Source organism: Antechinus flavipes, chromosome 3 (genome assembly GCF_016432865.1).
Source record: "Antechinus flavipes isolate AdamAnt ecotype Samford, QLD, Australia chromosome 3, AdamAnt_v2, whole genome shotgun sequence".
Taxonomy (NCBI): domain Eukaryota; kingdom Metazoa; phylum Chordata; class Mammalia; order Dasyuromorphia; family Dasyuridae; genus Antechinus; species Antechinus flavipes.
The window spans coordinates 456,847,780-456,865,002 of record NC_067400.1 but is presented as its reverse complement, the minus strand read 5'-3'; the positions used below and the strand labels follow the sequence as shown (position 1 = coordinate 456,865,002).

General features: G+C 35.6%; 1 protein-coding gene across 1 annotated transcript in view; it reads right to left on the bottom strand.

Annotated features, from left to right (window-relative positions):
* Positions 1-3,828: 3,828 nt before the first annotated feature.
* The window catches only part of FLT3 (fms related receptor tyrosine kinase 3), a 70,833-nt gene continuing 57,438 nt past the window's right edge, over positions 3,829-17,223 (bottom strand). The window contains 7 exon segments of the mRNA XM_051986529.1: positions 3,829-4,534; positions 4,536-4,577; positions 6,953-7,058; positions 8,062-8,161; positions 9,139-9,250; positions 13,639-13,761; positions 16,861-16,988. Coding sequence (XP_051842489.1) covers positions 4,454-4,534; positions 4,536-4,577; positions 6,953-7,058; positions 8,062-8,161; positions 9,139-9,250; positions 13,639-13,761; positions 16,861-16,988 — 692 coding nt within the window. The 3' untranslated portion in view covers positions 3,829-4,453.

Here is a 17,223-nt window from a genome sequence, read left to right as displayed (position 1 = left end):
CTTTAAAAAAAATTAAGTTCTCCAATCATATCCAGGGCCATCTCAGCAATCCTGATCAATATGTGGCCATTAGACCCAGATGGCTCTAGAGGAGAAAGTGAGGCAAGAGATAACAGTTCTACCTCACTTAAATCCAATTCACTTGTGCATCATGGAATCGCCTCCCTGATGTCCCAGTCCTCTTTGAAAACAAAGGACAAACAACAAGAAGGATTGACACTATTCTGTATCTCCTAGATATATTTCTTCTAACTATAGATGTCTTTATGGCCCAATGACAGTCAGCAATAGTTGCTTGGAGGTACAGAACTTCACATCTCCCATGTCAAAAATTCGGAGAGGGGAAAATATTTCTGGTGATTCAGAATGAACCTCTGGACAGTTTCTTATGGATATTTTGTGATAAATGGTGATGAGATTCTAGAGTATTATTACTATATATGATACTATGCTTCAAATATGTTATAATTATGAATTTTGTGATTTGCCTTAGGAATCTATTCGCCACTTAAAAGAACAGTTTTTTTTCAGGTAAATACATTGTTAAGCTCCAGGCAACTAATTTACAAGTTCTCATTGTGATTTATGAGGACTTCTTGCATTTGTAAATCTGTATAGCACTTTGTGAAATAAGTGAAATATACTCTATGTGACCTATGTCAAATCACTTCATTTCTCTGTTGGAAATAATGCAATCTTTACTTGCTAACTGGGGCAGCTTTGTATGCAGCAGCATCCTTTGTATGCAGCAGCATCCTCAGGCTTATATATATGTATGTTTATATGTTGATTTCTGAGTTGCTCAAAAAAAACTCACAAACCTTGATTTTTACAAACATTTTTCTTCACAAGAGGCTTTATTAATAAAAAACAAGAAAAAATATTGTCTGATCCCAAGCAAAAATCAGAAGAAATATGCCTATTTTAAACCATTTACCTTTTAGTCAGTGGAGGCTAAACTGAATCATTTTAAATGAAAAAAGGAATAAAAATGAATGGAAAAAAGCATTTATAAAGTGTGTTGTACCAAGCATTGTGCTAAGCACTGGGGATAAAGAGAGAAAATCAAGTTAGTCCTGTATTTAAGAACATTGATTTTAAACATCGTTTCTATCAGTTGCTTCAGTTCCACTTTCCTTAGTAGTAAATAATGAGTTGACCCCTTGAGCCTGACTGGTTCTGCAAACAGCAATCCTGGGGCTCCACCTACTGGTGGTATTCATGAAAGCCTTCATTAGACATAGGGACAGATTTGTTCTGTCTGACAGATACTGAAGTGTTCTCCGTTTCATTTGACAGATGAAGAATCGAGAGGCAAACAGGGCTAAATGTCTTGCCCAGGGTCACCTTGCTATTAAATATCTGAAGACAAATTTGAACTCAGGAAGATGATTCTTTCTGGTGCTCTATCCACTGCATCACCTAGCTGTTCACCCTTTGGATCATGGAGTTAGAGCTTGGAGGCATCTCAGGTGCAATTTATTACAGCGTCCTCCAAGCTCTCTAAGTATCCTTTTTTAATATCCCCCTCATGTTGGATGGCAGAGGAGGTGGATGGGACTTACAAACCTACCTTCCCACTCTAAGCTAAAATCATGTGAAAGACAGTGTGCACTCACTAGTCCCACAGGGCAGTAAAGAACCCAAGAGAAGAGCCTCCTGGATAAGCAGGAGAGCTGAAGACAGAGAATAGAAGCTATAGAAGGAGGAAACCACAGCTGGGAGATCCTTAGGTTCTAGGCTCATCGAGAGAAGATTGTACAAAAAGTATATGGGATAGATGCTGTGTTGTTAACACCTCCCACCCCCTCCACTCTTCTCCCCACTACCCACACATAGAGAACTGTGTTATTTTGCCAGAGTAATTTCTTTTCTGGGGCACTTGGATCTAAAGAAGAAAATCATTGATTTAAAAAAAAAATCATTTCCTAAGGGAGTTCTCTTGGAGCAATGTTAGTTACCCAACTGGAAGAAGTATTGGTAATTCACTGGTTTTGGAGCCCTTTCTCGCCCATTACTTGCAGGGTGGTTTGAAATGAAAACCACTTCTCCAAAGCATAAAATTTAAGAGAGATACTGGAGAGTCATGCCAGAAAGGGTAAAAGTTGGGTGACTGTTTAGAAAGAGGCTTGCAAGAGTGGAGGCAAGTAAGTGTGACTGAAAGGTCTGAGAACCCTGCCAACCAAGACAAGGCAACACTTCCACCATAGCTAGACTAGGGGAGCCAATATAAGACATGGAGTCTCTGTGCCAGGGCCTCAGTCTAGATGAGGAGACAGGACATATGCATAAAAGGATAAACACAGGGAAATTTAAGCTGAGTGCCAAATGAATCATTCAGGTGGTAAGGAGCTCAAAGAGAGATTGCTGGAGTCTGGGATGGTGGGAGGAGGACCTCACAGAGAGGAGATTTAGACAAATGGCAGGGATGGAAGGGCCATTGGGTAAATGAGTAAGGGAGGCTAAAGTGTTCTTGATGTAAGCAGGATGCAAGAAGGAAACCAGTTTGGCCAAAGGAGAGAGTTTTTATTGTTTTGAAAATAAAGCTGATGAGACTGAGAGTTGTTAGAGAGAATATTAGAAGAAAAAATATGACAAGAGTCCACTTATGTGGAAAAATGAAAAAGAGGAGTGAAGAATGACTTTAAACTTTTAAGTCATAATGATATGAGAGAGAGAGAGAGAAAGAGATATGGGGACAGAGAGAGGAAGACAGAGCAACAGAGACAGAAAGAGGCAGAGAAAGACAGAGACAGAGAAAGAGAAAGAGGCACACAAAGAGAGAGACAGAGACAGAGAGATAGAGAAAGAGAGAGACAGAGAGACACAGAGAGACACAGGAGGAGAGAAACAGAGACAGAGAGAGACAGACAGGGAGAGACAGAGACAAGAGACAGATACACACATACACAGAAAGAGGGACACAGAGAGAAAAACAGAGACAGAGAGAGAAAAGAGACAGAGATAGAAAGAGAGAGACAGGAGGAGAGAGACAGAGACAGGGAGACATAAAAAGAAAAACAGAGAGAGACAGAAAGAGGCAGACAGAAACAGAGACAAAGAGAGACAGAGGCACACAAAGAGAGAGACAGAGACAGAGAGAGAAGAGAGACAGAGACACAGAGAGATAGACAGAGAAAGAAAGACAGAGAGACACACAGATAGAAATAGGAGGAAAGAGACAGAGACAGAAAGACAGAGACAGGGAGAGACAGAGAGACAGATACACACACATACATAGAAAGAAGAACAGAGAGACAGAGACAGAGAGAGAAAAGAGAAACAGAGACAGAAAGAGACAGAGACAGAGAGATAGACAGAGACAGAGAGGCATAAAAAGAAAGATAGAAAGAGGCAGACAGAGACAGAGACAGGCACACAGAGAGAAAGAAAGACAGAGACAGAGAGAAGAGAGACAGAGAAAGACAGAGAGAAAGACAGAGAAAAGAGACAGAGAGATAGGAGGAGAGAGACAGAGACAGGGAGAGAAAGAGAGATAGGGAGAGACAGAGAGACAGATACACACACATACACAGAAAGAGGGACAGAGAGAGAGATAAAGAAAGAGAGACAAAGAGACACAGAGAGAGAGAAAGTCAGATGTACAGAGACAGAAAGAGACAAAGTATATGCACATGCATGTTTGTGCATGTGTGTGTGCGTGCGCATGTGTGCGTGTGTGTGTATGTGTGGAGTGGGGGGAATGTGGAGTTTTAATAGGAGATCAGCTTAGAAGAGAACCCATTGAAACAAGTCAATAGAAATGCTCAAATTAAATGAAAATTAGACATTCTAAATCAGTCACTTGGAAAAATTCAGTAACAAACATTTTTAAAGTAGAAAGTTTATTTTTGTCCCATAAAGTATACTCATAGAATAGCTATAAAAAAAAGATAACCTTAAAGTACATGTTATTTTCAAAGCTGAGTTTTAAAAAAATCACATTATGCACTTAATAAAAATGTTTTTAGGTATTTACAAAAACACAAGATAATTCAAGTATGTAATTTTCACATAGACATCATGGGAAGAGCTTTGGTTGCAAATATTTATACAAACCAGGTTATAATTAATCAATTTTCCTTAACTTTCTTTTCTCCTTTTTTGTCTTTTAAAAAAACCAACAAAATTTCCCTTTAAAATAAGAACAAATGGGGCAGCTAGATGGTACAGTGGATTGAGCACCCACCCTGAAGTCAGGAGGACGTGAGTTCAAATCTGGTCTCAGACACTTAACACTTCTTAGCTGTGTGACTCTGGGCAAGTCACTTAACCCCAATTGCCTCAGCAAAAACAAAAATAAGAACAAACCCTGTCTGAACATCTAGAGAACATCCCAATATGGCAGCCGCTGATGATTCATTTCACTTTAGTGATTCTACCAGCCTCCTTTTGGCAACATGCAGCTCGCATAAAGATTTGAGAGCGAAGTCAGGAAGACTTAGTTGATTTTCTAAGAATCCTTATTTTGAGTTTGAGGAAGGGGCTGGCCTGGACTGATGTGACTGCTGCCAGATGACCTCTTTTGGTAAGTTGGACATAGGTTTAGAGATTCCATCTTCAATATTTTGATACATCTAAATACAAGAAGGAGGAAGAACATTATGACTTGGACCAACGTGTGAACAGGAAGATGACTACAGCTTTTACTGATAAGACTCCACATTGCTTGTTTTTCATTCAAAGAAAACACATCAATCACTTCTGTTTTGTTTTTGTCCAAATCTATGACTTCATCTACAAGGAAGGGGAACTTCCAGGGTATGGAAACTCCCTCCTTCCTTTACAAAGGCAACTATGCATCTATGATTATAGTCTTGAGCAATGGCTGGGATATTAAAAGGTCAAGAGATTTGCTCCCAGGACACAAAGTTAGTATGCATTAGTCAGGATTAAATCCCAAATTTTCATGGTTCCAAGAAAAGTCTTCTATCTACTATGTCTCATGATCTCTTTTAAAATGCATAGCATGTTATATTACATGGAAAATAATTTTAGCATGAAATTGAGATAGGATTAAATTCTTTATTCTAAACTTGGCTCTACCAATAAGTTGATATAACAATAAACTTTTGCAGTACTACAGAGTGGGAATGACAACAAATGGAGGTAATTCCTCTCCTTTGGTGAAGTTTATTTTATAATTAACAGGAGTAAAGAGATGGAAGAGAGAGGACTTTTCTGAAAATTTTCTATGGGATCCAAAAATTATTCTGGTTCTACGTATAAGTTTCTGAGTAGACTTGGGAAAATTCCTGAATCTTCATTTTTCCTTCTTTAAGATGTTAATTAAAATTACCTAATGTTCAATTTAATTCAGTTCTACAAGTCAGGAATCATGCTAGGTGCTAGGAATAGAAAGATGAAAATGAAAGTCTTTTTATTTCATGGAACTTTCATTGTACTGAGGAGGGAACAGGTAGGGGAAGATGGGAAATATACACAGAGAGGAAAATGCAAAATACACACAAAGTAATTTAAGGTAAAAGGGAAAACATTAACAACTATGGGAAAGAAAATGGCACTAAAGGAGGGACCTAAATTTCAAAACATGAAAGTGAGGAAGGGAGAAGGAATAAGCATTTATAAAGTACCAGCTATGTGTCAGTACTGTCAAGCATTTTATAAAAGAGCATGGCACTAAAGCATGGAGGTGGTGATAAAATGTTCCCAGTCATTTTCAGATATATTACCACAGGCACAGTTAAACACATGATATAATTCATATTATAGTCTTTGCCTGGGGCAGATGCAGTGCTTCTCCTTTCAGATTCCTTATCTATTACCTTGGATTGATCTTTAACAAATTCACGTTAAAGCAAATGAAAGAAAGAGATTTTAAAATGCAAAATTTCTTCAAACTCTCTGATTCAATCACTGGCAAGGATCCTTTGTTTCAATATATGCCAAAGTGGGTCAACTCTGAGAAAAAAAATTATTCTTCAACTACAACTTGGTGAAAAGAAGATAGAAATCCAAATAGATTTAAGAAAATCCCAATAAATTTTAGATGGAAAATGCCATCTGCAATCAGAAAAGAACTATGGAGATTGAATGTAAATCAACACATGCTATATTTACTTCTTTTTTCTGTTTTTTTTTTCCTCTCATGATTTTTCCCTTTTTTTCTAATTTTTCTCTCCCAACATAATTCATAAAAAAAAGTGTATTTTAAAAAGTTAATATATTTGTATAATCAGAAAAAATAAATCAATTAATAAAGGGGAAAAAAAAAGAAGAAATCCAAACAAAAACTTGATCTCCAGGGTGCAGGGCTCATTAAGACATAGTTTTATTTGAACGGACAACAGAAACATTATTACAAGGAAAATTTTCTTCTATCACCAGGCAAGAGGGTAGAACCTAAATGGTTCCAAATTTTAAGAATTTAACTTTTGACATAATGACTTAGTCTAACCAGATTAGAATAAAGGGATAAGGATAGAGATTGGGATTTATCTCCATCTAGAACTGTGGTTTCATTATACAGGGAAATACTGGATAAAGAAACCCCTTCCTCAAATGTAAGTTGGTATCTTCTCTTCAATTTATAGTTATAGAGAGTTGCTTAATGCACTAAGTAACTTGTCAAGGGTCATACAACTAGAGAATCATAAATACGACACTTAGGTATTCCTGACTCCAAAATCAACTTTCTATGCACCATGATGTTTCTCTTTTGGAATAAAGGACTAAGAAAAAACAGCAAAAAAGTAGCTGATTTTTCAGTCAGTAAGAACTGAACTTTAATTCATATGACATGATTATGACTCCGTATTAGCTACTGATGATTAAATTATTAGCTAACTTTTTAGGAAAAATTGCTATTTTCATAAAAGTATCCATGACTAGATCTTGTGTACATTGGTGACAGTGAATTTCCTTCCCTTTTCACCTACATCAAAAAAAGGAGAAAACTCAAGTCAGACAGAATTCCCTTTGCATTACGTACCGCAACTTCTGCATTTGCCAGTTGACATCCCAGAGAAGAAGTCAGATGTGGGAAGGATGGCCTTTTCCTGGAGTCAAAAGACCAGCAGGACTGCATTATAAAGTAGCTGCAGGAACAATGGAACAAGGAGAAGGACCAAGATGAGTAAAACAATATGAAGTCAAATTTGTTAATTTCTATTTCGTGAACTGTCATTTGGCTATATGGAGAGCTAATTTCAAGCTAAATTCTTCTGTGAAAACTTATAACTGTAACAGGGAAGACAAAAAGACTTGGGGAAAGAATAGAGATGTATTTAAAGGAAAGATAAATGTTTGTCTGGTACAGAGATCTTGAATGTTGATTGATGCAGAGTTTGATCACCCCTAGGGAAGTAAGCCTATTATAATTGACGTTGTCCAGGACCATCAAGTCATGTGGGTCCTACAGGGTTAGAATAAAAGAGATAAAGAGATTTGGCCCTCTTGCAAGAGAGGCATCATAAACTTAGAAAAGGGAAGGACATCAGAAACCCTCTAGTCCAACCCCCTAATGTTATAGGTGAATAAACCGGTCCAGAGAAGTTTAATAATTTTCCCATGGTCACACAGATACTAAGCATCAACCATGAGATTTGAATAGAAATCTTCTAAATCTAGAGATCATTTTTCTTCTTCTATACTAGGACCTCACAGAAAAATTAAAATTAAAAATATGTTTTTGATATGCTGTATTTCAGTTATATCTGACTATGACAAAGATACTGGAGTGTTTGGCATTCCATTCTCCAACTCATTTTACTGATGGAGAAACTGAGGCAAATAAGGTTAAGTGATGTGCCTGGGGTTACAGTTAGTAAATGTTTGAGACTGGATTTGAACCCAAGTTTTCCTGACTCCAGGTCCTGGGTTCTAACCATCGTACCACCTAAAGTATGATTATATGTTATGCTGAAATCATTTTCTAAGGAACCCAAGTGTAAAGATAGGTTTTTCTTTTTCATGAGAAATCATTTTTTATCTGTTGCACTTTCTCAGCATTTTACTTTTCCTGGCCCTCTGAGGGGAAACGAATGCTTGTTTGAAATGAAATCTGATATCCTTTAAATCTCAACTTAAGCTTCCACTTACATTTCTTCTGTAGCATAAAATGGTTGGTCCATTTTAAATCCACTTTGAATGAGCTTATAGAAATTATTGTCAACTGGAATGCCAGGGTAAGGATTCACACCTGAGAAAAACATCATGGAAATAAAATCAGCATTCAAATGGAGCATAATTAAAATCAAACAAGATCCTCCTCTCCCCTTTCTAGCTCTTCTGTTGGAATGGGCTCCTTGAGTGGGAGGCATACAAGATATAAGAAACCTAAAACTGGAATGCAGGGAGATAAGCCTCCTATGAGAAAGATCATAGATCTAGAACTGTAGGGAAGCCATTTGCACCAACTCTTTAACATTACCGGCAGGTTAAGTGACTTAACCTAAGATCACATAGTAAGAGTCAGTTGTGGGATTCTGAACTAAGGTCCTCTGAAACCAGTGCTAAGAACCTCAGAGGTGTCAAATTCACCCTTTGGGATCTAAACAGATTTAAATGTAACTGGGAAATGTTTAACAAAATAAATAAAAATATAATATAACATTTTATTGTTGTTCAATTATTTAGGTTGCTTCTGACTTATTGTGATCCCATTTAGGATTTTCTTGGCAAAAATACAGGAGGAGTTTGCCATTTCCTTCTCTAGCTCATTTTACAGATGAGAACTCTGAGATAAAGAGGGCTAAATGACTTCTTCAGAGTCACAGTTTGTCAGTGTCTGAAGAAGATTTGAACACGGGAGGATACATCTTCTTGATTCTAGATTGGGTACTCTATCCACTGCACCATACAGCTGTTCCACAATATAACCTAGATAATGTTGATTTGTGATTCTCTAATGCAGTGATCTTTTCTATCTGAATGTGATACTATTGATACTTTCACCTATAGCCAACCTCCTTATTTAATAGGTGAGAAAACAGAGACCAATGGAGAATACTGCCCAAAGCCATAACCAAGGTAATAAGGGGCAAAGTCAGAATCTGAAATCTGACCTTTTGATTACAAGTGCATAATTTTTTCCAAAAATATCTCTCAAAAGCTGTTTTTATTTTAGTCTTTGGGTTGCCAGAGCTTTGAACATTTTTAGCATGGATTAAAACATACCAAGAGAAAATATTTCCCAAAGCAATATTCCAAAGGACCAGACATCACTCTTAATTGTATATATGCCTTCAAATAGGCTTTCAGGAGCCATCCATTTCACAGGTAAACGAGCCTGTAGAAAACCAAAGAGGAGATCAAAAAGTAACTTTGACATTAATTTTTTTTTCTATTTAACAATATTGTTTTAATAAATTCAAATTTGTTTTGATAATTCCACTCTTTAAAAATACATGCTTCAGAATAAGAAAGAATTAAATGACTAGAACCAAGAGAACATTGTATATAGTAACAGTAATATTGTTCAAAGAATAACCATGAATTTTTTTTTCTCAGTATTCTACGTACTCAAATTAACTATAAAGGACCTATGAACAAAGATGCTATCCACTTTCAAAGAAAGACTGATAAACAGAACTATATATAATATGGTTTTAACATACATGTATACATACACACAATATAAAAATATGTGTAAATCTATAAAATAAATAATTTTTAAATGTATATTTAAGCTCTTTTTGTGGTAGCAAAGAATAAGAAATTGAAGGGATGCCCATAAATTGGCAAGTGGCTGAAGGAGTTGTGGTATGTAGTTGTGATAGAATACTATTGTGCTGTAGGAAATGATGAGCAAGATGCTTTCAGAAAAATCTCAAAAGACTTAAATGAAGTGATGCAGAATGAACCAAGGGAACATTCTAGACAATAACAGTAATATTACTCAATGATAGCTGTGAATGATTTAGCTATTCTCAGCAATACAATGGTTCAAAACAATTTTAAAAGACTTAGGATAAAAAAAAATGCTATCTACTTCTAGAGAAAGAAGTGATGGAGTTTGGATGTAGATTGAAGTATACTTTATTTTACTTTATTTTTCTTGGTTTGATTTCTTGGTTTTCTAAATGACGTTTTTTGGTCTGTGTTTTCTTTTACAATATAGCTAATGTGGAAAATACATTTTTGCATGACTACACACACACATATATATGATATATATGTATATATATAGATATATGTATGTATCTATATATATACATATATATATCATAGTGCTTGCTTTCTCAAGGAATAGGGAGAGGGGAAGTGATAGAATTTGGAGCTCAAATTTTTAAAAGATGAATGTTAAAAATTATTTTTACATGTAAATGAAGAAAAAAAGAAAAAGTTTCCCTCAAAAATTGCATGCCTACTTTATAGTCTAGAATTTAGGGTTACAATCTAGAAAATTAACTTTCTCCCTTTTATATTAATAGTAGGATCAGTACTCTTGAAAAACACATTTATTTTCAAATAAATATAAAAGCACAAAGGTGCATAAAAGGTGCTAGCTTGTCAGTAGACAATTGCACGTCAGCCAATCAACCCATCAGGAGTAAGCGAATATTTCTGAAAGTAGTATTACTGAAATAGTTTGCCACTGAACTTCTGGAAACACTGATCATCCTGGAAATGCTGCCATACATAGAACTGTGGTAAGAGTGGCATGTGTCATAATTTCCAGAACTGACAACATGTGGGCTTCTGTGGCTTTATTGACATCAAATATGATGAAAAAGGACTTTTGAGCCACATTAAGAGAGTTAAGTCAGGTAACCAGATGAGGAAGATATCTGTTAAGGAGGAAGTCACAAGATCTTAGATCCTAAATAAAGACTTCTTTTTTTTAATCTCTCCTTTTAGGCAGAAGGGGCAGAAGAATACTCTTTCCACTGCAATATGTGCTCCCTTTATGGCTTGTATGACTTACTAAAAATATTCAAATCTTTCAAAATTAACTCAGTTTTGAAAGTTAGGTAAATGGATTTTCTGACTGGGTTATTCTAATTGCTTGATCAAAACCAGAAGAGTGATTTGTGTTTTGTGGGTAAGATATTTATTCACTTTAATGACAATTTATCAGTTAGTGAGATCAGAATGATTGAATTGTATTTGGCTTATAAATATAAATAGTACTGACTTTATTCATAGTGGGATCAGGGACCTATACAGGACTGGTGAAGATAACTGAGTCTAGTGGGAAGAAGAATTATCCCTATAGCTAGGAGATTTTTTTGAAGTTGTATGGAGTTCTCATATATTGGATCCTCTTTTCACTCAATAAAAAGAAAAATTCAGGAATAGCAGTCATACAATATACAATATTCTTTATAATTTCTAATTTGTCACAAAGCTCCTATTGGATTTAACAAGTATCTAATTCATTTTTTAAAATGCCTACTATGTGCAAAGTATTATAGTAGGCACTGGAGTTACAAAGACAAAAGTGAAACTATCCTGCTCTTAAAGCCCTTAAAGAGCTACAGTGGATAGGTACATAGACAAGCAATGCAAATTGATTTGGGAAGGGAAAATTCTAAGAACTGGGTACTTGGAGAAGACAGGACAAATCCTAGCTAAACTGATATTCAGAGAATGACAAAAAAAGGCAAATGCTGAGTTCAAGGAAGAGTTTTCTTGCTGTTCAGTTGTGTCTGACTTTTCATGATCTCATGCACCATAGCATACTAATATTGTCCATGGGATTTCCTTGGGGAAGCAATTGGAGTAGTTTGCCATTTCTTTCTTCATTGGATTAAGGTAACTGAAGATTAAGTGATAGGCTCAAGATCATAGAACTCATAAATGTCTGAGATAGGATGTAAACTCAGATCTTCCTGATTCTAGCTTAGCACTATTCACTGTGCCATCTAACTACCTCCCCCCCAAAATAGTAGATTAATGATTAAGAGTAGTAAAACATGAGACTGGAACAGTAGTTTGAAGAAATAGATAATTGAAGGCTACAAACTGAGGAGAGTTTATGTATTATCCTTTGGACAATAGGGAGCCACAGAAGATTTTTGAACAGTGGAGTGACATTGCCAGGCCTGCCTTTTCAAAGATTGTTTTGGCCTCTGTGTGGAGAAGAGATTTGAGAGAGGAGAGAGTATTAGCAGGGTGACAGAAGAAAATTGTCATAGTCCAGGTAAGGGGTGATGAAGATCTGAATTTGGTCATGGAAGCAGGGAAGAGATAGATATAAATGATATTAATAAGATAGAATCAACAACAGCAGTGTTTCTATTGGGCTTATATCCCAAAGAAATACTAAAGAAGGGAAAGGGACCTGTATGTGCCAAAATGTTTGTAGCAGCCCTATTTGTAGTGGCTAGAAACTGGAAAATGAATGGATGCCCATCAATTGGAGAATGGCTGGGCAAATTGTGGTATATGAATGTTATGGAATATTATTGTTCTGTAAGAAATGACCAGCAGGATGAATACAGAGAGGACTGGCGAAACTTACAATGAACTGATGCTAAGTGAAATGAGCAGAACCAGGAGATCATTATACACTTCGACAACGATATTGTATGAGGACATATTTTGATGGAAGTGGATTTCTTTGACAAAGAGACCTAACTAAGTTTCAATTGATAATTGACGGACAAAAGCAGCTACACCCAAAGAACTAACGCTGGGAAACGAATGTGAACTATCTGCATTTTTATTTTTCTTCCCGGGTTATTTATACCTTCTGAAACCAATTCTCCCTATGCAACAAGAGAACTGTTCGGTTCTGCAAACATATATTGTATCTAGGATATACTGTAACATATCCAATATATAAAGGACTGCTTGCCATCTAGGGGAGGGGGTGGAGGGAGGGAGGGAAAAAAAAATCGGAAAAGAAACGAGTGCAAGGGATAATGTTGTCAATATAAGGTAATCATTAAATAAAAATTAAAAAAAAAAGATAGAATCAACAAAATTTGGCAACTGTTTGTAGATGGAGTTGGAAGTTCAAGCCTCTGGAATATTCTAGTATCTTTCATATCTATCAGAAAAAATAGAATAATTTTATAATTGATTACATTTGGGGGAAAAATAGAAAAAGAGACTTGATGAAAAGCATTAACACAATGTCTGCCACAGAATAAGCACTTTAAGTATTTTTTCATTCATTCCTTTATCAGTAATGATATACATTATTTGTAAGATAATTGGATATTAATTATGTCTACTCATTTTATAATTAAAAGAACTGATGTGTATACCAGTAAATATGATTTTTCAAAGAAATGCCCCCGAAATGTTAGAAAAGGAACTTCAAAATGTGTTTTAGATTAGAATTCAGTTAGAATCAGCCTATTTCTGGCTATCCAATAAGATAGGAATTGTTTTGGTGCTTTTTTTGTTTGTGTAATTTCAAAGCCAAAAAGATTTCTTGGCACAGAAATCAAAGCTGTTATTAGACATATGTTTGCATGTTACTAGAGGGGAAGGGGAAAAGAGCTCATTTCTAAATAGTAAGGTTCATTGTCTTATCAATCAAAGGTAGTTGTAATAAAACACATTCATTTACTAAATGGTAAACATCCTGAGGACAGAAAGCATCATTTTTCTCCTTATCTCTTCAGTATCTTGTACTCAGCAAGTACCTAATATATTTTTGCTTAATTGAATGAAATTGAACAATGACATAAGAATAAAAATGAATAAAAACATCAGCCTCACATTGCCCCTGACAACATAGTTGGAGTCATTCATTATATCTCTGGCCAATCCAAAGTCACATATCTTCACCATTTTTCCATGAGTTACAAGTACATTCCTAGCTGCAAGGTCTCTATGAACACACTAGGAAAAAAAAAACAAAATAAACGTGATTTACTATTAGAACAAACTTTCTAGGACAAGCAAACTTCATACCCTTTGACCCAGTAACAGCACTACTAGGTCTGTATCCCAAAGAGATAATATAAGAGGGAAAAGGAAAAACATGTGCAAAAAAATTTTTATAGTAGTTATTTTCATGGTCGCAAAATATTGGTAATTGAGGGGATGCCTATCAATTGAGGAATGTCTGAAACTATGGTATATGGATGTTATGGGATACTATTGTGCAAGAAGAAATAAAAACAGACAGATTTCAGAAAAACCTGGAAAGACTTTTAGGACTGATGCAAAATGAAATGTGCAGAACCAGAAAAATATTGTATACAGTAAAGGCAACATTATGTGTGATCAACTATCACTGACTCAGCTCTTCTCAGCAATTCAATGATCTAAGAAAAATACAAGAACTCATGAAGGAAAATGCTATCCATAACCAGGTAAAGAACTGATAAACTTTGAATGCACATAGAAGCATTTTTTTTAATTAATGCCATTCTTTCTCCTGTTTTTTCCTTTCATAACTATGACTAATATGGAAATGTGTTTTACATGATAGCACATGTATAAACTATATCAAACTGCCTATCATCTTTAGATAAGGGAAGAGAAGAGGAAAGAGAGAAAAAGTTGGAACTCAAAATCTTGTAAAAATGATAGCTAAGATTTTTCTTGACATGTAACTGAAGGGGAAAAAATTCTATTTAAAAAAAGAACAAATTTCTTTTAGGTTCAAGACTAATATTAAATACGATGATATCATACAACTCATTAATTTTCCAATTCTGCACATGATTCAGCACCTTTTCACTCTAAGAAGGTACCTGAGAAGTGGCAACATTAGGGACAGCAAAGGAATGGAGTGGTGGAAGAAGCAGAAATATGAAGGTGCCAGGAAAGACAGATATATTTTGTGAGAAAAATGAACATAAATTTGGAGTTGAATTCTTAAGGGGAATGGGTATGGATATCAGCACACTAAAGAGAAAGTATAATTAAGTTATCTGGTAAAAATGGGGAGGGGAGATTAATTAGGAAAACAGATTCAGGCAAAAGTTAAGATAGAATACACAATATGAGAGCAGAGGAACAAAGGCGTTTAAGAAAGTAACAGTGATATATGACATTAATGTAATGCTTTAAAGCCTGCAAAACACCTTTACTCATTTGAACCTCATAACAACTTTAGGAAGCAGGTGCTATTATACACATTTTGCAGGTGAGGACACTGAGGTTCAGAGAGGTTAAGTGATTTATCTATGGTAACGCCATTCTTAAGAGTAAGATGCATGATTGTATTCAAACCCTAGCCAAGTTCAGGATTCAGCCCACTAGTATAATGTGATCATAGATCTAGCCCTGGAAAAAACCATAAAGCTATCTAGATCTAGCCCTGGAAAAAACCATAAAGCTATCTAGATCTAGCCCTGGAAAAAACCATAAAGCTATCTAATTCATTTTATATGAGGGGAAACTGAGGTCCAATAAGATAAAATGGCATGCCCATAGATAGGTCATGTCAGAGGCAGGATTTGAACCCAAGTTCTCATGAGGCCTTTCACTACAAAGGTCTAGGATCTACTTTAAACAAATATGTAGTGCTGTAATCAGAGAAATAAGTTCTGTTATCAAATGGGCTTATTTCAGATTTTAACAAATAAAGATGTGAACAAAGGACAGACAAACTAACAATCCTGAATGATTTTCATGTCCCCTAACTAAGGCATGGAGCGGGGTCAAGCAGTCTCTAGAGACATGTTCCTGATAGTATTGTAGATGTGCTGACAGACTGGAAGATGAAGAATGAGGTGACAGAATAGATTGAGATAAGGAGAGAGTCTGGACAGCAGGGGGCAGGCATCAGACCACTGAATCTGAATCCTGGCTTTGCCATTTATTTATTACTGTGTGACTTAGGTTAACTTGTTTAAGCTCCATAGGTCTCAATTTCCTTATCTGTAAACAAGAATTGGAATAGAAGGTCTCTAAAGACCCTTCCCACTCTAAATTTATGATGTGTTGTTTTGGAGACAGGGTAAAGCAAAAATGAAAAAAAGTCCATTGCCATGATGTGAAAGGAAAATAAATAAAGGTTAAATGACATCTACATTTTTCAATTTAGATAATTTAAACACTAGAAATGTTATCCAAACAATATAAGAAGAGAAGAAAGTGAGAAGGGAAGAAGGGAAGAAAGGGACGAAAAGGGAATGAAAAGGGGAGAAAAGAAAAAGGGAGGGGAAAAAGAAGGGAAAGGGTGAAATAAAAGAAAAAAGGAAGATAATGAAAGTAAAGTTGGTGAGAAGAGTGATTTAAGTCAAATTATGAGCATAACAAATATATTAATGAATAGCTTGTTTTTTTCAAAAAAGGAGGAAGGATAGGGAAGAACATTTTTTAGAAGAATATAAAAATTGTCTTTACATGTAACTGGGGAAAATAAAATATCAAATCATCAAAAAAAAAATACTAATGTGGAAGACATTACTAAAGGGAGATATAAAGACTGAGAAGATGCAAAATTGGTACAGCTAAGTGGTCCAGTGCATAGAACATTGGTCATGGAGTCAGAATGATCTGAGTTCTCTAATTAGAAAGAGGGGGAGAGAGAGAGAGAGAGAGAGAGAGAGAGAGAGAGAGAGAGAGAGAGCATAAAATGAAGGATCAAAGGAGGAAAATCAGTTTAAAGTTTGAAGATGCAGGAACTTTGACCTTTTGGATTCCACAAAGTTCCAATAAACACTTATTGAATGAAGGGACAGAATTCTCTACGACTCCTGAGGTGGTTTTGGATGTATCACTGAATTTTATGATTTGGGTCCCCTGATCCAATTCCTAAAGCTAGTGGTCTTCTAAAAGAATTTCATTTCTAATTCTAAGACAACGCATAGAATTAAGGCAGGTTTGGTTTTGTTTTTGTTGGGGGAGAGGGGGTTTGAGGTGCAGGTGAATAGAGAAAGAGACAGAAATAGAGATTTCCAAGTTAAATCTCAAGAAAGAAGCATTAAAGCAAATTTCTATATTATCACTTTTTCCTTTGCAAATTTTTCAGAAGGAACATACCGATTTTAATTCAAGAAATTCCATTCCTTTGGCAACTTGATAAGAGAAACAGAGAAGATCCTCAAATGTAAGCACATTGAAGTCCTCTTCTTCAACAAGTCTTTTTTGGTTTTCATATTCAATTTCTTCTATAAAATACAAATAGACCTCATTTTTACAGAAAACACCCAAAAAATTACCTGCCAGAGAACATTTGGCAGCTTATCAAAGGCACAATTAGATAGTTTTCACCTAGGCCTGGGAGAAAACTTTTAAGTAGGCCTGTTGCGTTTCCTACTGCTCTGCCTTTTTTTTTTTTTCCTTTTGGCAATTCAATATGATTTTACAAATTTATACTAATAGTCACATTGCATTAAAAGGTAA